Source organism: Podarcis pityusensis (assembly GCF_964106645.2).
Source record: "Podarcis pityusensis genome assembly, chromosome: 5".
NCBI lineage: Eukaryota > Metazoa > Chordata > Lepidosauria > Squamata > Lacertidae > Podarcis > Podarcis pityusensis.
Genome location: NC_138032.1, coordinates 90,583,812 through 90,604,639, shown reverse-complemented (window position 1 = coordinate 90,604,639; position 20,828 = coordinate 90,583,812). Strand labels below are relative to the sequence as shown.

At 48.7% G+C, this 20,828-nt stretch overlaps 1 protein-coding gene across 1 annotated transcript in view; it reads right to left on the bottom strand.

Moving 5' to 3' along the window:
• Positions 1-7,671, bottom strand: part of ANTXRL (ANTXR like) — a 53,849-nt gene extending 46,178 nt beyond the window's left edge. The window contains exons 1-2 of the mRNA XM_081005554.1: positions 7,433-7,671; positions 63-134 (exon numbers count right to left, since the gene is read on the bottom strand). Coding sequence (XP_080861680.1) covers positions 63-134; positions 7,433-7,620 — 260 coding nt within the window. The 5' untranslated portion in view covers positions 7,621-7,671. The remainder of the gene's footprint in view (positions 1-62; positions 135-7,432) is intronic.
• Positions 7,672-20,828: the final 13,157 nt, after the last annotated feature.

Genomic DNA, 20,828 nt, shown 5'->3' with positions numbered 1-20,828 from the left:
AAGGAGGGAGATTAGAAATACTGAAATCAACTGCACTCACATCTCCAGATGTTTATACTCACCTTATGAACTTCTCAGCCAGACTTTCAACAAAGGAATAAATTTCTATCCAGTGGTGTTTGACGCTTCCAGACCTGAAAGTGAATTATACTCAGATCAGCAATGGCCAACTTTTACTCAACTCTCTTATAGCTTCTGGCAGAAACTCAGTAAAAGGAGGATGGATGGTGGCTAACGGATTGAGGTTGAATCCTGGCAAGACAGAAGTGCTATTTTGGGGGGACAGGAGGCGGGCAGGTGTGGAGGACTCCCTGGTCCCAAATGGGGTAACTGTGCCCCTGAAGGACCAGGTGCGCAGCCTGGGAGTTATTCTGGACTCACAGCTGTCCATGGAGGCGCAGGTCAATTCTGTGTCCAGGGCAGCTGTTTATCAGCTCCACCTGGTACACAGGCTGAGACCCTACCTGCCCACAGACTGTCTTGCCAGAGTGGTGCATGCTCTAGTTATCTCCCGCTTGGACTACTGCAATGTGCTCTACGTGGGGCTACCTTTGAAGGTGACCCGGAAACTGCAATTAATCCAGAATGCGGCAGCTAGACTGGTGACTGGAAGCAGCCGCCGAGACCATATAACACCGGTCTTGAAAGACCTACATTGGCTCCCAGGACGTTTCCGAGCACAATTCAAAGTGTTGGTGCTGACCTTTAAAGCCCTAAATGGCCTTGCCCCAGTATACCTGAAGGAGCGTCTCCACCCCCATCGTTCTGCCCAGACACTGAGGTCCAGATCCAAGGGCCTTCTGGCGGTTCCCTCACTGCGAGAAGTGAGGTTACAGGGAACCAGGCAGAGGGCCTTCTCGGTGGTGGCGCCCGCCCTGTGGAACGCCCTCCCACCAGATGTCAAGGAAATAAACAACTACCTGATGTTTAGAAGACATCTGAAGGCAGCCCTTTACAGTGGTACCTCGGGTTAAGAACTTAATTCATTCTGGAGGTCTGTTCTTAACCTGAAGCACCACTTTAGCTAATGGGGCCTCCCGCCGCCGCCACTGCACAATTTCTGTTCTCATTCTGAAGCGCAGTTCTTAATCCGAGGTAGTATTTCTGGGTTAGCGGAGTCTGTAACCTGAAGCGTATGTAACCCGAGGTACCAATTTTTAATGTCTGATGTTCTGCCATTTTTTATGTGTGTTGTAAGCTGCCCAGAGTGGCTGGGGAAACCCAGCCAGATGGGCGGGGTATAAATAATAAAATTATCATCATCATCATTAAAAAACCAACAACCTTCATCTGTACGTTTGTTTTTGGTTACTGATACCTGAACAAAATAATTACTGTAATACCTTAAAGCAGAGCTTTTCAACCTCTGTTGACCAACTGGCTTCTTTCTGTGGCACCCCTGTGGGGCTCAGAAGCCCAGTTATGTCACCCCTTGCCTGCAGAACTGACAGCCTCTCACCCCTTTTCAAATACCCTCCCTTGGGTAATGTTTCCTCGGCCTCTTCTCCTCTCCCTTCCCCTCTCCTTGGGGGTCCTCTGGGCAGCTGCCGCCGCCATCCCTGGTCTCTCACACTGCCCCACAGGGGCCGGGGAAGAGGATGCCCCCAGCCTTAGTGGCCCAACAGAGACTGGCCCAAATGTGAGGCCACCATCTTACTCTCCTTGGGAGGCAGCAGTGGGCACCGCCGGGCCTGCATGGCAGCGCTGGGCACTCAGCTCCCAGACAGGCCTTGCACACAGCAAGCACAAGGAACGCCAGCATGGTGCCTGGTCTCCCATCTGTCTGTCCATTCCTAACAGCAAGGGCTGGCGGACCAGCTGGCTGGCCTCCCTCGCCCGCTTGCTTGCTCCAAGGCCGCCTCAGCTCCTGGCAGCCAGCACCCCTGGCCAGCCCCAGAGGCACCATTTGCCTGGGGAGCTTTTAGCCAGGGCTGCTGCAACAAACAGTCGTGCAAGCCTTTGGGAGGCAGAGACGCAAGAGCATGGGTAAGCAAACTAAGGCCCGGGGGACAGATCTGGCCCAATCACCTTCTCAATCCTGCCAGCAGATAATCCAGGAATCAGTGTACAGTGGTACCTCGGGTTACATACGCTTCAGGTGACAGACTCCACTAACCCGGAAATAGTACCTTGGGTTAAGAACTTTGCTTCAGGATAAGAACAAAAATCGTGTTCTGGCGGCGCGGCGGCAGCAGGAGGCCCCACTAGCTAAAGTGGAGCTTCAGGTTAAGAACAGTTTCAGGTTAAGAACGGACCTCCGGAACGAATTGAGTACTTAACCTGAGGTACCACTGTATTTTCACATGAGTAGAATGTGTGTATTTAAAATGCAGCTCTGGGTTATTTGTGGGGCATAGGAATTCGGACAGAGGCCAGTATTGCCCGTGGCACCTCTGACCATCATTCAAGGCACCCCAGGGTGCCAGGGCACGCTGGTTGAAAACCACTGCCTTAAAGGATAAAAAAAGAAAATTGGGATAGAAGAGCTTTTTAAGCTGAGGGGCTCACCAAAGTTGGATTTTTCACCCTTAATCAAGGGGGAAAGGTTTCCCAAGACAGAAACGAATTCAGGGTCTACATTTAGGAGGTCAGATGAGTGTCCACCTGGAAATTCCTCCACTGTCGCTCCTGGAGATAGCAGCAAAATTATCAAGGTGTGGGGTTTTTTTTGGGGGGGGGGTTACTCCATAGTGAAGACATAAGACAGAGAAGGCAGAGGGGAGTTCTACTTGTTAAGATATAGCAATTTGCAGTTTCTAAGGGTAAAGGGACCCCTGACCATTAGGTCCAGTCGTGACTGACTCTGGGATTGCGGTGCTCATCTCGCCTTACAGGCCGAGGGAGCCGGCGTACAGCTTCTGGGTAATGTGGCCAGCATGACTAAGCCGCTTCTGGCGAACCAGAGCAGCGCACGGAAACGCCGTCTACCTTCCTGCTGGAGTGGTACCTATTTATCTACTTGCACTTTGAAGTGCTTTCGAACTGCTAGGTTGGCAGGAGCAGGGACTGAGCAACAGGAGCTCACCCCGTCGCAGGGATTCGAACTGCCAACCTTCTGATCGGCAAGTCCTAGGCTCTGTGGTTTAACCCACAGCGCCACCCGTGTCCCTCTTAGGATAATTACCATGCTTTAAAAAGAACTAGTTATATTTGCATATAAAGGTTGTCCGAACGGTTTCAGGAGCAAGTAAATCTCTTATGCAAATGGGATGCACGTTTTCACCTTTGCATTTTCATACGTATCCCTCTCTGCCACGCTCCCTCATCAAATGAAAAACGTGCGCGATGGATTTTAGATTTTGCTCAAATCTATATTTACCATAATGACTATCCCCTGGCAATAGTTTTTCATTGTTAGAAAATGAAAAGCTTGTGTGATAATTGTCACCACACCCTGCCCCGTGAAGACAGCAGAAAAAGCTGCAAGAACAGGCATGCAATTCCAAATCAGGTGTTGGACTGGACCGCCCAAAGTGCTTTGGTAAGACAAACTACCCATTACTTAGTGGCATCGTGCCTTGCTGCTAGTCTGGCTCCTGTGTATAATTCCTCAGAAGCAACGGAGGTTACTTTGAAGTAAGTGTAAACAGGAGAGCTGTCACATTCCATCTAGGCATGGTCCTTCTTCCTTTCAACAGCTTCATGTTAAAACATGTGTTGTTTCTTCTCTCTCTGATCATCCAATACAGTGGTACCTTGGTTTACAACCATAATCCGTTCCGGAGGTCCGGTTGTAGACCAAAACAGGTTGTAACCCAAGGTGCACTTTCGCCAATGGGGCCTCCCCCCCAAAAAATGGGTTGTAATCCAAAAAAAGGGACACGCACTTTCGGGTTTGACGTGGTTGTAATCCAAAACGGTTATAATCCAAAACAGTTGCAAACCAAGGTACCACTGTACAGGCAATTTTTTTTTTAATTCATCGAGACTGACTGAAATCACTCACACACACACACAAACCACTAGGTGATCTTGGCCTATTTACGGTTTGGTTTGGTTTCTCTTTTTGAATAACAGTATTTATTTATTTTTATTCTGTCTTTTCCTGGTGAAACATAGAACTCAGTTTTTGCTTTCTCATGAGGAAACACCCTTTGTTCACTTTTGATAATTTCTACCCCATCTTTCTGCATAAAACATAGCCACAATATTGAAGCAGAAAAAACCTACCCCATTACCATTCAAAGCCCTGAAAGCCTGGTGCAAATTAACACTGAAATTGGCTAGAGCAAAACAGTCAGTGACACACCACAATAACATTAAGCTATTGTGGTTTCATTTATGGACGGCTAAGCATTCACACAAGCTTAACAAACCGGTGGGAAGCAGAGAATACATCGAAGGACACAAATATACACCAATTGCATACATAAAAACAACAAATGAACACAGATGCATAAAATAAAATTGCATCAGTTGCAAGGACGCTATCTCCCACTCTGATGTAAATTAATTAATTAATTAATTAATTATTAATTATTATTATTATTATTGATTTCTGCATTGCAAGGGGGTGGACTAGATGACTCTTGTGGTCCCGCCCCCTGCAAATCTGCTCCAGAGTATCATGGAAACCCCAAGAAGAGATTCATGGGGCATGCGGGAGACAGGGAGGAGAGGGGAGAATGGTCCATTGTACAAGCAGAAATCTCCACTCTGCTGTAACGTTCGCTCTGCGCTGGACTCCTCCCTATGAAACAAATTAACTGTAATAGGAGGTTGGGGGAGCAAATAAGGCCCCTGGAGACGGTAGGATGGTTTCACCCCAACTTAGTGACAGAATGACACTGGCTTACTTCACCAACTTGGTGAAGTATAATAAAATATACATGAATGCTAAGCATTATTAAAAAGAAAGGAAACGCAGAAATGAATAATTGCTGCTTTCAATGGTGAACATAACAGTCTTATTAGAAAGTTGCTGGTTTATGTTTTATTATCCCCATTTGGAAAGAGAAAGGTAAAGAGCTCCAGTAGATTTTTTTTACTGCCATCCTAAATATGTCTACTCAGAAGTAAACCTCGCTGATTTCAACAGCATTTTTGCTTTGACTGACAATCCATGTAATGGGTCTCTCTTTTCGGGTCTCTCTTTTCTTTCCCCGTGTCTGTTAAATCCGCACCTTCTGTGCCCTTTGTTGAGTTGGACAGTCTATAAATCAGTTCTACCCAATGCTTCAGACTGGGAGCTGAGCAACACACACGGGAATCTCTCTGCTGAAAACTTAAAAAGATCGTTTTAAAAAGAGCCGCTGGCTATTTGCTGCCTACGCCACAATGACTCACAGCACTGTGGTATCTGTCTCTACAGACACCGGTGTGCTTAGCCTGTAGCGAGGGGCAGCGAAATTATGGAAACCTTTCTTTGTCGCCATGCACAGACTAGCTCCCTCCATCACACGCTTCATGTACAGATAGCACACAACTGGGTCGTGGCTTCGAGCCCCACGTTGGGCAAAAGGGGGTTGGAATAGATGACCCCTGGGGTCCCTCCCAACTCTACAATTCTATGATTCTACGATTCTATATTACAACTAGGTATGCTAGGCCAGCATAAACTGACCACCGGCTTGCCATTACTGTATCATTTTCGGAGGATCTTGAACGACAGTGACAGTTTGTATGGAATATATGTATTTTAAATTGCCACTCAGCATTAAGAGAAATGAAGCTGTCTTGGTTGTTTTCATCAACTGCGTGACAATCAACTCTTTTGGCTTCTCTTAATTTTGTGGGTTTGTTTGGTGATTAGTTAGACAATTCAAGCTGTCGCTGCTGGAGGTCTGTTCCATCAGCTGCTATATTTTTCAGTCATGGTTCTAAACAGAGCGGCTTAAACGCATGGCAGAGTTAAAGACTTGCAAGCTATTTGTTCATGGGGTCCACAGAACCGATTTCTCCCAAGGAGAAATGCTTTTAGCTCACGATGTGCATAAAGTAAAGGTAAAGGGACCCCTGACCATTAGGTCCAGTCGTGACCGACTCTGGGGTTGCGGCGCTCATCTTGCTTTATTGGCCGAGGGAGCCGACGTACAGCTTCCGGGTCATGTGGCCAGCATGACTAAGGTGCTTCTGGCGAAACCAGAGCAGCACACGGAAATGCCGTTTACCTTCCTGCTGGAGTGGTACCTATTTATCTACTTGCACTTTGAAGTGCTTTTGAACTGCTAGGTTGGCAGGAGCAGGGACCGAGCAACGGGAGCTCACCCCGTCACGGGGATTCGAACCGCCGACCTTCTGATCGGCAAGCCCTAGGCTCTGTGGTTTAACCCACAGAACCACCCGCGTCCCTCCATAATGTGCATGCTAGGAAGTGAAACATTCTTTGTCTGAGCTCCATACTTGCTCGAGCAAAGAACAATTTTCAGAGCTAACATATTTTCACTTAGGCTGTTAAGTCGCTTAGCAAGTCTGAATATTAATCTTAATATGCAATAAAAGCAGTGTTGCTCAGTGCCAAACTATGAGGGAGACCCGGAACTCGATCCAGGTGCAGTTCAATGCAGACCGTCATGCACTGACAGTCAGTGGCGTAGCGTGGGTTGTCAGCACCCGGGGCAAGGCAAGTAATTTGCGCCCCCTAACCCGTGGATTTGCGCCCCCTAACCCGTGGATTTGCGCCCCCTAACCCTAACCCCCAGATGTTGCGCCCAGTGCGGCCGGCCCCCCCTGCACCCCCCACGCTACGCCACTGCTGACAGTGCACACAGAAGTCTTCACATCTGGCCAAAACTTGGCCTCTTGGAGAATTGCTGGAAATGAACCCATTTCCTTGGGATCGTGCTTTTTAAATGCTCTTTCTGCCGAACCTACTTTGTGCTGCTTGGATTTCTGTTTGTGATGGTTCTTCCTCACAATGACCAGAAAACTGGCAAAAAGTCTGGCCATTCAATCCGGTCTGGCAGAAGATGAACGCCTCTGTACAACAACATCAGCAACGAGGAGGGAATAACCACGACTGCTACGCTTTCATCAATAGCACTTTTCAACTCTCTCTGTAGGGCCTCTGTGCAGCTGATGTATAGGGGAGAGGAGGGGGCGCAATTGCCCTCGGGTTGCAACAAGGTACAACAAAGAGGTGCGGATTTGCAAGACAACGACCCTGGAGTAACTTCAGCTGGCAGAAAAAGAGTACAATTTGCCCCCGTTAGGCTGTTAGGCTGGCGTCTGGGCAGCCCGACGACCTTGTCACGCACTTCGGTGCAACCCCGAAGCTTGCACCCTTCCCCGCAGCGGACGTTGCTCCAACACAAAACGACGGTGCGTTTTGCGAGCAACTCTCCGGACGAAACCTCCACCGGGAGGCTGCAAGCCCACGACGGCTTCCTCGGGAGCCAGCCCCGCTGGGAGGACGGACTACTCGGGAGTAAGCGCCCAGGGCACTTTGGGGAGGAGGCTTCTTCTTGGAGAGCCCCGACGGCAAGGCACTTACTTGTCCAGGACGAAGTAGAGATCGAAGGCGCCGTGGCACGACGAGGGCCGCTCCCCTGGCCCGCCGCCTCCGTGCCCTCCTCCTCCGACGTCCTTCTCCTGGCGGGCTCCCGACGCCAGGCTGCCCGCGGCCAGCAGCAGGGCGGCGGCGCCGAGGAGGAGAGCCCCTCCGCTCCCCGGGCGCGCCATCTTCGCCTCCGCCAGCAGCAGCAGCAGCAGCAGCAGCGCGCAGCGGCCCGCTCCTCCGACGTGCGCGCCCGGCTCAGCAGCCCCGGCGGACGGCTGCTTGGGTGGGGCGATCGGCGGAGGGCCGCGAAGGCTGGGTTGCTGCTGCTGCCCGCGGCGCTTGGCGAGACGTTACCTAAAGCCCCAGGAAGAGGCTGTCTGCCGCGCGGCCCCGGTTTCCTGCGCGCCCGCCTTGGCGGGGAGGGGAAGGAGGGCCGGACGGAGCGGGCCAGCAGGGAAGGAGGGCTGCTGCGCGCCCAGGCCGGGAGAAGGCGAGCCGGCCGCGCGGACCTTTCCTGTTCCGGGACGCGCGGCGCGGAGCTCCCTCGGACGGCGAGGCGGGCGCGCAGGGAACCGGGGCGTACAGGCGCGCACAGGACCCAGGAGATGGAGCGGGAGGTGGGCGCCTTGGCGAAGCGCGCAAAGCCCCGCGGCTCTCCTCGGGGATCGGCCAGAGGAGGACCCGGGGAAGGGGAAGCCCACGGGGGATTGCGGAGCGCGCAGCCCTCCGGAGGTTCCAGCCAAGAACGGTGTTCACACGTGCGCGCTTCATCCCCGACGTTTGCGGGAAGACGGCCGAGGGGCCCGGGCGTAGCGCAGCGATCGGGGTTGCCTCTCCTTAATCAAGCATACTTCGCTAAAAGTAGATATTGTAGAAAGTTTTCTGAGCACTATGGGTCCAAAAGAAAGTCATTTAAAACTACTGCTGTTGGTGATGATAGATTGGGCAAGAGATGTAGGACAGAATATAATGTTTGAGGATTGGGAAAGACTGGAAGAAAGGGGTAAGGTTCATTGCATGTACTGTGTTAAAGGAAAATATAATGAAAATGATGTACAGATGGTATTTGACTCCTGTCAAACTAGCAAAGATATAATCTAACTGTGATAATTTATGTTGGAAATGTAAAGAAAAGGAAGGAACTTTTTATCACATGTGGTGGACCTGCCCCAAGGTGAAAGACTTATGGGAAAAGATTTATAATGACCTGAAAAAAATGTTGAAATAGACATTTCTAAAGAAACCAGAGGCCTTTCTTCTTGGAATAACAGGTTTGGAATTGCCCAAGAAAGATGTTAAATTATTTTTGTATGCCACAACTGCTGCTCGAATTTTACTAGCTAAAAAGTGGAAAACCCAACAATTGCCAACAGTGGAAGACTGGCAGATGAAGATGATGGATTTTTTGGAGCTAGCCGACCTAACCGGAAGAGTCCGTGACCAGAAGGAGGAGGAGTATCAGGAAGAATGGACAAAATTTAACGATTACTTAGCTAAATTTGTTAAGTTAAATTAATTGGAAATAGCTTGCAGGCAACAGATTGGCTTAGGAATTAATATAAGTTAAGTGATGTTTAACATGTACAATTTCGAATTGAAAAGACATAAGGATGTTATTGGACTAAGTTAAGTTTATAAGAATTATGATTTGGAAAGCCGTGATAAGGATATGCATGGAAATTCAACTAAGGGGAAGCGAGGAAGTCACTTAACAATGTCAATAAGTGTACAGTGGTGCCTCACAAGACGAAAAACCCGCTAGACGAAAGGGTTTTCCGTTTTTCGATGCGCTTCGCAGAACGAATTTCCCTATGGGCTTGCTTCGCAAGATGAAAATGTCTTGCGAGTCTTGAGATTTTTTTCGCTCCCCCCCCTTTTTCTAAGCTGCTAAGCCGCTAATAGCCTTTTAGCCGCTAAGCCGCTAAGCCTTTAATAGCCGCTAAACCGCTAAACCGCTAATAGCGCTAACCCGCTAACCCGCTAATAGGGTTGCTTCGCAAGACGAAAAAACCGCTAGACGAAGAGACTCGCGGAACGGATTAATTTCGTCTTGCGAGGCACCACTGTAATTTTAATAAGGATATGATTTTTGTTTGTTTGTTTGTGTGTTTTGCTTGTGTATAATTTTGTGAAACTTAATATTTTTTTTTGGAAAAAATAAAAATAAAACTACTGCTGTTGAGACATTTCAGCCTGAAGCAGCTAGACAGAGCCTGGCGGAGGATGGTGACGAATGGGTGTCCTGCCCGGGGGTGCCAACTTGAATTAAATACTGGGGTAAACCATACCCTTCATAATCAGTCACACGGCAAGCACAGGGACACCATTTCAATGGCAACTGAGGGACACAGCCCCCTCAAGTTATTTATGGGGAGTGGGGCGAAGGGACCTCGGCCCCTAGGAGTTGGCTCCTATGAAAGCAGGCATCTAACAGAGAAGTGAGCTATCAGCTTTTTTTATGCATTAACTACAGTGGTACCTCAGGTTAAGTACTTAATTCGTTCCGGAGGTCCGTTCTTAACCTGAAACTGTTCTTAACCTGAAGCACCACTTTAGCTAATGGGGCCTCCTGCTGCCGCCGCGCCGCCAGAGCACGATTTCTGTCCTCATCGTGAAGCAAAGTTTTTATCCTGAAGCACTATTTCTGGGTTAGCAGAGTCTGTAACCTGAAGCGTATGTAACCTGAGGTACCACTGTAGTTGTTAGCAAGAAAAAGCAGTAAAATCAGGGCTGATTCAAGGCATCCTTTTCAGAGGAGACCACAAATGCATCAGAGTGCGGCCCCCGCCACCCCCACTCCACTTATAATCTCCCTGTTGTTGTTGTTTAGTCGTTTAGTCGTGTCCGACTCTTCGTGACCCCATGGACCAGAGCACGCCAGGCACTCCTGTCTTCCACTGCCTCCCGCAGTTTGGTCAAACTCATGTTCGTAGCTTCGAGAACACTGTCCAGCCATCTCGTCCTCTGTCGTCCCCTTCTCCTTGTGCCCTCCATCTTTCCCCACATCAGGGTCTTTTCCAGGGAGTCTTCTCTTCTCATGAGGTGGCCAAAGTATTGGAGCCTCAGCTTCACGATCTGCCCTTCCAGTGAGCACTCAGGGCTGATTTCCTTCAGAATGGATAGGTTTGATCTTCTTGCAGTCCATGGGACTCTCAAGAGTCTCCTCCAGCACCATAGTTCAAAAGCATGTAGTCTTCTAGGGGCGTCTATTGAAGCTGAATACTGTACTAGTTCACTAGAATATCGACTATTTCCAATGAAAGTTTGAAAGAGCTCAATCAATAAATCTGTCCTATGATTCTATGTCTCTAGGCCACAAAATAATTTTTGTCTAACAGATTTCCGTGACTGGGGAATTGTCTTCTATATATTCGGGCAAAACCATTGTTTTTTGCACAACACTCATTGATAACATGCTGAGCCCAGGTAACCAATATAACTATGCCTGTAAACTGCCATTTGGCAACTGGAGATGTGTCCTTTATGAGGTAGTGTTGAATTGTGCCTGGTGGCCCAGCCCTCTGTTTGGGGGCAGGATGCTGTCGAGCTTGGACTTCCTTGCCAACAACAGCCAATAGATGGAGAAAGGAATAAGGAACTGGGATGGGCCAATGCTAATTGGGCACACACCCTAGTCCATTATTTTCTACATATTGTGACTGTAATTGGTAGGGGAATGCTGTGTTCAGCAATAGCCTGCGTCCAAACTGTGTGTAGGGATATGGTAAATTGTGCTTTAAAAGCAAACACAGAAATAGGTAGCTTCACATATAGATGGCTGTGCAAAGCTTGGATTTTTGCTTATACTACATATAGTGTTGAGGCTACACAAAATAAGATTTTAACATGATAAAATCATGTGCAAATCTAACCTAAATTAGCTTTGCACCATATTGATACATTTGTCCGGCACATGCTTGTATTTATGTGTGTAAGACACATGTAGTTGTTGCAATGACACATTCTAAAACAAACAAGCACCCACCCACCCTATTTTGCATATTTCCATATTTCACCCTTCTCGCCAAAGTCTTTTTCCTAGAAAGGTTGTCAAGCCACCTGAAATTATTGCAATAATTATGACCGACTCTTTCTTGTCATCCCTGTGGCCTGCCCCCCCTCGCCCCCTCGAGCCACAGCTCATGAGAAGGAACTGGACTGATCTGACCTAATTAATGGATCAAGCCACAGGACAGGGAAGCATGGCAGAATCACTTTGGAGGCAATTTGTCCATTTTCGTTTCGGTGGGAAACAAGCCTTGACTCAACCTGGGGAGTTGCGTGTTTATGTTTTGTCTGTACATTGCAGCTATTATATTGACTCAGAGTCTCTCACATCAGGCTCAACTGCACCTCTATGCTCCTCATGGTCTCACATGCAGCCTGACGCAATGCACGTTTATATAGCATAAGCTCCCCTGAAATCAATGGTGCTTAAAAGGTAAAGGGACCCCTGACCATTAGGTCCAGTTGTGACCAACTCTGGGGTTGCGCGCTCATCCTGCTTTATTGGCCGAGGGAGCCGGCGTACAGCTTCTGGGTCATGTGGCCAGCATGACTAAGCCGCTTCTGGCGAACCAGAGCAGTGCATGGAAATGCCGTTTACCTTCCCGCCAGAGTGGTACCTATTTATCTACTTGCACTTTGACGTGCTTTTGAACTGCTAGGTTGGCAGGAGCAGGGACCGAGCAACGGGAGCTCACCCCGTCGCAGGGATTCAAACCGCCGACCTTCTGATCGGCAAGTCCTAGGCTCTGTGGTTTAACCCACAGCGTCACCCACGTCCCTCAATGGTGCTTACTTACAGGTAAATTACTTCCCGTTGCATGGGACTGCAGCCTTAATTTGCGGCAAAGGGCCAACTAAATCAGGCAGGGCATTGCAACAGCTATTGGAGAGGATCATTTCTGCCTATGCAAGCCAGTCAGTGTCTGATACTCAAGTAGCTACACTATATTAGAAGTTTTACCAAGCACAGTTAAGAGTGACAAATGTTTCTACAGAGTCTACTCAATTTGCACATTTGCCCCATCGTTCCTGATGTTGCTTACAAACAGCTCCCCTAGCATGGGTGTTGTCAGGATTTATGTTGGTGGGGCAGGTAAAGGTGAAAGGTAAAGGACCCCTGGACGGTTAAGTCCAGTCAAAGGCGACTATGGGGCTGTGGCACTCATCTTGCTTTCAGGCTCAGGGAGCCGGCGTTTGTCCACAGACAGCTTTCTGGGTCATGTGGCCAGCATGACTAAACCGCTTCTGGTGCAACGGGACACCGTGACAGAAACCAGAGCGCATGGAAAAGCCATTTCCATTCCCCCTGCACTGGTACCTATTTATCTACTTGCACTGGTGTGCTTTTGAATTGCTTGGTTGGCAGGAGCTGGAACAGAGCAATGGGAGCTCACCCCGTCGTGGGGATTCGAACCACCCACCTTCTGATCGGCAAGCCCAAGAGGCTCAGTGGTTTAGACCACAGCGCCACCCGTGTCCCACAGGTGGTGGGGCAGGACACCCACCTGTCAACATCCTCTGTCCAGCTCTGTCTATCTGACAGCGGTTCTCAACTTGTGGGTCTGGTCTTGCTAGCTAGGGATGATGGGAGTTGTAGTCCAACAACATCTGGGGACCCACAGGTTGAGAACCGTAGCAGATTCGGAATGAAACGTCTCAACAACAGTTGTTTTCAGTTACTTTTTTTTTTTAATGCAAAGTGCTCAAGTAAGAATGCGAAAATCTTTAGACATTTGAAAACTAGAAAGTTAAATTTTAAAAAATTGACATCAGGGAGGACCTTTCAAGCGGTTAGCAAGTACATTTTGCAAAATTAAAAAGAACGTGCCTTTCTTCATTTGTTTTTTAAAAAATCTAAACTAAATTTTCTTGGATTTGCTGAAAACCTTTCCTCCCCCCCCCCAATGTTTTTTCTCAGTAAGCATGACCTGTTGAGACGCTCCCCTGTTATCATCAACCTGTCTTTAATCTCCTCAAGATTCTGAATGACTGCTCTATGGTAAAAGCATTGCATGGCTGAGCAACAGAGATGCTCAGTTGGGATGCCAGTTGCATCGCTAGAATGTGCCGCAACATCATCCGAGTGACCTCAGTGAGCGTTTCCATTTTAAATATTCTGATTATTTCTACTTTTAGTTAAGTATTTTTATTTATTTACTTGATTTTTTTTTGGGGGGGGGGAATAACTTCCTCCTGGCTATGCCCATGTTCCCAAGTATTGTGTATTGGTCTGACATTGAATCTGCCTCCATTCTATTCTATTCTTCCAGGCTCTGCCTCCTGCATCCCATAACCTCCCACCTGGTGTGCTCCCTGAGCAGGAAACATACTGTGGGCATCACTTGGTTCCTCAAGCTCATGGGCCAATGAGGATTCTGGCTGTAGCCTGGAGGTACAAAAAGTTCTTCTGAGAGCTTCTTCTTGCTATCCTCAGGTGGTTTCCTGATCTCCACCGGCAGGTACAGAATTCTGAATTTGGTCTGGCTCCTTAGCGGAAGACCCTTCTACCTCCAATGTCAATTCTTGATAGCTTGTGGACTCTGGGGCCGTGGCACCCTAGCAGTTTCCCACTGTGAAGGAGCTTTCTCACCATTTTCGATTCTGTTGGAGTTTACTGGGTGCTTAGCACAGAAAGATCAAAAGTAGAAAAATAGGTGTATTGCACAGTAGGGTCAACCATTCAGCCTAGGAACCCAGCAATTGAGAAGATACATAAACTTAGAAACCCAGCCAGATGGGCGGAGTACAAATAAATTATTATTATTATTATTTTAAAGATCTTTTTTATTGAAGAAATGGACATATAAAAGTAATATAGAAAATACGCAGAAGTTTTAAGAGCTAAATCTGTACAGCAGTCAACAGGACAAGGCAGTTTTAGACCCAGGCTGTGAAAACTTCAGCTTTTTGCTTTGCAGCTGTTCTGCAAAACCTGGTGGTTGACAGACATCTGGTTCGATTCCAGTGATCTCATCAGAGCAGCACATCCAGCTTTGGAAATGGCCCGGGCTTGTCCTTTGCAGGCATGGTCCAGAGGATGTCAGTGTTTCAGACAGAAGTTCCCCTGACACTGGCCACAAACCAGCTTCCTCATCTCCCTCTTTTTGCAACCTGGCTGGAAGCACTTGTTTGTGAAGATCTTTTAAACGTCAAAAGCTTCCCTAAACAGGGCTGCCTTCAGATGTCTTCTAAAAGTCTGGTAGTTGTTTTTCTCTTTGACATCTGGTGGGAGGGAGTTCCACAGGGCGGGCGCCACTACCGAGAAGGCCCTCTGCCTGGTTTCCTGTAACTAAGGTGCACTGAGCATACATAGACACAAACACACACTTCTGGTGACAAAGTAGCTGGCATCTCCTCCCCAGGCTTGCGCTCTGAGCTGGACCATTGGGAGAACTGCTTGACCACACTTCCACCCACATTTAAGTACCCTTGCCTGGCAAGGCACGCAAAAGCAATCTGTTACGTGGAAGTTGCCACCGCGTCTGCATCTTCAAATTCCTCTTTGTCAGAAGTCCAGGTTCCCAGCTTGATCAGGGCCGTCTTACCCATAGGTGCTAGGGGTGCGGGGCACCCAGGCGCCAGGCTCTCAGGGGTGCCAGACCGAGAGTTGAGTCTGGGGAAGAGCCCGCCTGTCGGTTGGAGCTCTGCGACGGGCTCTTCTGCTGCTGGCGGCTCTGCGCTGCGAGTTTGGGGGTGACTGAGCCAGCGAGACACTGAGGTGGCCAGCCGGCTCCACTCTCCTGCACGCCTGGGACTGGGCAACCCTGGGGGGGGGTGCGCCAGGTGGATCTTTGCACCCCGGCGCCACATATGCTTAAGACAGCCCTGAGCTTGATAACACAGTAAGCATAGGTAATTAAAAAGGAGGATTTATTGCAAAAACAAACCGATTGCTCCGGACAGATTGAACAAAGCCTCCGGCATCATTGCTCAAGATGACCCTTCTGAAGACTCCTTCCGGCGTTGACAGAAGATATTGAACTTACGCCCCTTGTGTCTCTTGTTTTGCTTCCTATCTAACAGCCCTCCCATTTGCCGACTTTTTGGACTGAGTGGATCAGCTCCAACCTCTTCCTGGTCTGAGAGGCTGTCTCTGAGACTGTTCGCGCCTTTTTGTGCTTCCAGCGAGCTTTGGCTCTGTTCCAGCCTGCTCTCAGCTACGGTGTGATGGCCTGGGAATCTGATTCAGAGGCTGAACCTGAGGAATCCCAGCCTGCACAGGAGTCCCCGCCTCCAGGGCCGGCTGAGCCGGGGCAGGGGCTTGAACCTGAAGGGCCCTCACCTGTGCCAGATCCTCAGGAGCAGACACCAGCTGAATCTGCTCTGGCTCCGGAGGTGATCGAGGACCCATTGCCTGCAGGTGCTCCTCTCCCAGCCCCGTCAGGGGAAGGTGAGGTTGCCTCTGGGTCTGGTAACCCTCCAGCCTCTCCTGAGCTGCAGAGGCTCAGGGCAGAGAGGCGGAGGGAACTTAGTTCTCGCAGGAGGAGTGCTCGCCTCCAGGCCAGGAGAGGCAAGTCACCTGTGGACCGGGGCTGCCCTATGCCTCAGAGGAGATAAAGGCCAGCCCGCTCAGTCCCAGGTTGCGGGAGCAACATCGTTGGTTACCTGTTCCTGCCGGCACCCTGTCCTGCTCTCCTGCCAGAGTTCCTGACCACACCCGACTCCCTGCCTTGGACCCCGCTTCAGCCTCGGACCGGACACAGACCACGCCGCACGGTAACCCCCCCCCCCGGAACCAGCACTTACTGCCTTATCAGCCAGCCTGTCACGGTCTGGAAGAGCTGAAGTCTGCAGCTGCTGGTTCTCCCCTGCCTGATTAATATCTAAGCCTCTCTGTTCCTGGCTGCTTTCTGCAGTTGGCTGTAAATCTTTGCTTGGAGCTGGCTCGTTCCTGACACTCCTGTTCCTGGAAGACAGTGGGAAAGGGGACAGAGGGGATTCTCCCAGCTCACCCCTCTCAGGAACCATCTTTTCCTTCGCTTCTGATGTGTCCTGCACCTCCTCCCCCATCTCCGACTGCTCAGCCCCTTCGCCTTCTTCCAGCCCTTGCTACTGCCTCATGGGGGGCACGAAACCCCATAAACCGCTGGCCCCTTCTCCTGGGTCAGCCTTGGACCACACACTCCTCAGAGCCCCGCTAGTCCCTGACAGGAGACCAACTGACAGCACAATTAGCTTCCAGGCCCAATTCAAAGCTCTGGTTTTGACTGATGAACGTGTCCCTCAAGGACAGCCTCTCTCATAGGAACCAACCTAGACTCTGCAATTGTCATCTGAGGCCTTTCTTTGTGTGCCTCGTCCATGAGAGGTCTGGAAGGTGGCTACACAAGAACAGGCCTTTTCAGTGGTGGTTCGCTATTTGTGGAATGCTAACTCTGGGGATGCGGTGGTGCTGTGGGTTAAACCACTGAGCCTAGGACTTGCCGATCAGAAGGTCGCCGGTTCGAATCCCTGGGAAGCGGTGAGCTCCCGTTGCTCGGTCCCTGCTCCTGCCAACCTAGCAGTTCGAAAGCACGGCAAAGTGCAAGTAGATAAATAGGTACCGCTCTGGCGGGAAGGTAAACGGCATTTCCGTGCGCTGCTCTGGTTCGCCAGAAGGGGGTTAGTCATGCTGGCCAGCTGTCCGCCGGCTCCCTTGGCCAGTAAAGCGAAATGAGCGCCGCAACCCCAGAGTCGTCCATGACTGGACCTAATGGTCAGGGCTCCCTTTACCTTTACCTCTGGGGAAGCTCATCTGGAGCCATTATTACATATCTTCAGGTGCCAAGAAAAAACCATTCCTTTTAAACCAGGTCTTTCCCTTTTAACTATCCATGGCCTTTTAGTGTGGGTAGAATGTTTTAATGTATTTCTTCCCCTGGTTTTAGTGTATGTGTTTTTTGTTTTTAAGTTACTTGGCAAGTCACTTTCAGTTGTCACGGCAAAATAAAAAGGCACCTAGTAAATTAAATAAATAAATAAATAAATAAATACATAGTTGTGCTCATGAGTCTACCAGGTAACTGGTGCTTAAAACAGTGAACTAAATACTCAAGTCAGATCAACCACCAATTCTAATGGCTTGTGGACTAGGTAATGAATTGTGGATTTCCCCCAAAGCAAGAATTGAACCTGAAATCCTTTAGCAACTTGAAACTGGCAGCTCCACGGTAAAAAAAAAAGCTTCTCAAAAACAGGTAAAAGGTGCCAAATTTTCAGGGATGATCTCAGAAGAAGCAGATTTGTAGCTCAAGTCCAGTGTTAGAAAGACAGAGGTCGATAATTTGTTTATCAAGGGCAATTGTTTTCGGTGTGATGGGAATAGTTTTGCTCTCCTCTGAGGTTTTATATGCAAGAAAAAAAGCTTATCAATTTGCCATGTTTAGGTTTTTTTTAAAAAAAAAATATATGTTAGATTGGGCCACCGATGAAGATCTTTGCATCGAAACAAATTTGGCTTATGTCAAAATGATTCACATAGTATTAGGATAGTTAAGGAATTATTGCTGGAATCTTTGTAGCTATGATTTGTTTGTTGTAATAAATAATTCTGCATTTTACTACCATTTTCCCTCTTTGTTTTTGGTTGAAAACACTGGCATTGCCATTAAAGCAGCAAGTCAAAACCCTTTAACGGAGAACTTCATCATCTGCATTAACCTGCCTAGTTGGTTGCTTTATGTGGCATGTACGCCTGGCAGTTCCTGTTACGGGTGGGTGGGTCTGGTCATGTCTAATAAAAAAAGGTTGCAGGGAGGGAGCTACAGAAATGGGGGGACCCAGCTGCACCACTGGAAATTGTGACAAGGATGCCTGCTCTTATTTGCTCATCCTCCGTTGCTCAAAATAAAATCAAACTATCAGACCCTCGTCGGAATAAGAGCCAGACCATTTGCAACACAGAGGAGGCGGGAAAAATATTGGGGCCACTTTCAGAGTCGGTCTCCCTCGCCGGTCACCGAAACAGGTAAAATGAAAATAAAAAAGGCAGGTTCTTTATTTCCTCCAACACTCCTAAAGTAGCAAATTCCTGAGCTGACAACCCAATCAGATCAAAGCAGCTGATGGGAGAACGTTGGATAAAGACCTTTATGAAATGCCTGGATTGATTTCTGTGTTTTCTTTTTATTTCTTTTTTTGCAAAATCAGAAATATTGCAATGATTTCGTTTCGTCCCCCCCAGTTTTCTACATCAGCTTTGCAAGATCTCCTGAGCTTGTTTTGTCTCTTCCTCAATCTCTCCTGTCAGCTTTTCTTTTGGCAACAGATTTCTCTTTGATTGTATCAAATATAAAATATCCCTCCTTCAAAACCATTAGTGGGTTGACGTTTGGTTTTTCAATACAAGCCAATATTCAGTTTGCTTGGACATTAATCAAAGAAGCCCGGTTATTTCATTTGTCAACATGCTCATAGGAATTTTCTACCAGGCGTTAAAGGCATTTATATGGAATGACATCTTTCAAAAGCGATGTAGCAAGTCCCAATTTGGGGCCTATTCGATTCTGACAAGACATTTGATGGTTATATATTTTATGTACCAGCTGTGCCAGAAACCATTTGCTATGCAGAGCCATAAATTATCTCCAGCAACTGCCTTTTATAAAGAAATTAAAAACAAAAAGGCATAAGGCACTTCTTGCGATGATGATGATGATGATGATGATGATGGATGATGATGATGATGATCATCATATGTGAATCAGGTGAATTCCATTACAATATTAAATAAAGGGTTGGAAATCAAAGTTAGTGATTCCAAAGATAGGAGATAAAATGGATAAACCGTTTGCTAGATTTCATTGCAAAGGGGCCTTTCTGAAGACAGCATAATTTGGGTTTACTATCTCATCCCCTTTCCCATTACTGCTGATCTTGTGCAGACTGGCATAAGCATTATTCCATCAACATGCACGGTGTTTTACAGAATACGTACATGCAAACAAGTCCCTGTTCTGGCCAAGTGTAAATGGTTTTGCATGCACAATGTCCCTGGTTCACTGCCTGCCATCTCTAGGTTGAGGCTGGGGAAACCCTAGAGCAGGCATAGGTAAACTCGGCCCTCCATATGTTTTTGGCCTACAACTTCCATCATCTCTAGCTAACAGGACCAGCGGTCAGGGATGATGGGAATTGTAGTCCCAAAACATCTGGAGGGCTGAGTTTGCCTATGCCTGCCCTAGAAAGCCCTGATCAGCCAGAAGCAATTCTGAGTTAAAAGGTAAAGGGACCCATGAACATTAGGTCCAGTCGTGACTGACTCTGGGGTTGCGGTGCTCATCTTGCTTTATTGGCTGAGGGAGCCGGTGTATAGCTTCCGGGTCATGTGGCCAGCACGACTAAGTCGCTTCCGGCGAACCAGAGCAGCACATAGAAACGCTGTTTACCTTCCCGACGGAGAGGTACCTATTTATCTACTTGCACTTTCATGTGCTTTCGAACTGCTAGGTTGGCAGGAGCATGGACCGAGCAACGGCATTCGAACTGCCAACCTTCTGATCGGCAAGTCCTAGGCTCTGTGGTTTAACCCACAGCGCCACCCGTGTCCCTAATTCCGAGTTACACAGACGGATAATTTGACTCTGTATAATGCAGCTTTCTATGTTCCAATAGGAGAGGCATCCTGTTCAGACCCACCCATTTGCCCTCTGGCATGGAGCCACTTCCTTTGTCAGACTTAGGTCAGGGGTACGCAACCTAAGGCCCGGGGCCGGATGCGGCCCAATCGCCTTCTCAGTCCGGCCCATGGACGGTCTGGGAATTGGTGTGTTTTTACACGAGTAGAATGTGATGTGTCCTTGTATTTAAAATGAATCTCTGGGTTATTTGTGGGGCCTGCCTGGTGTTTTTACATGAGTAGAATGGTTCTGTGGGTTAAACCGCTGAGCCTAGAGCTTGCCGATCAGAAGGTCGGCAGTTTGAATCCCTGTGACGGGGTGAGCTCCCGTTGCTCGGTCCCAGCTCCTGCCAACCTAGCAGTTCGAAAGCACGTCAAAGTGCAAGTAGATAAATAGGTACCGCTCTGGCGGGAAGGTAAACGGCGTTTCTGTGCGCTGCTCTGGTTCGCCAGAAGCGGCTTAGTCATGCTGGCCACATGACCCGGAAGCTGTACGCTGGCTCCCTCGGCCAATAAAGCGAGATGTGCGCCACAACCCCAGAGTCGGCCAACCGCCTCATGCCAGGCTCGCGGATGGTGTGGGCGAGAATCTCTCTCCCTCCCCCTCCTCCCTTCTTTCGGGCGGGGAAGGGCCAATGGAACTCCTTGCACCAGGACGACGGCAGCCCCGACGTGCTGCTTAGCATCCCCTCCAACCAGTGCAGCATCTTAATGGAGTGATTTCCCCCTCTGCATCCCTTTCATAACTCTATTTTTATAAATCATTTGTCCATCCATAGTTCAATC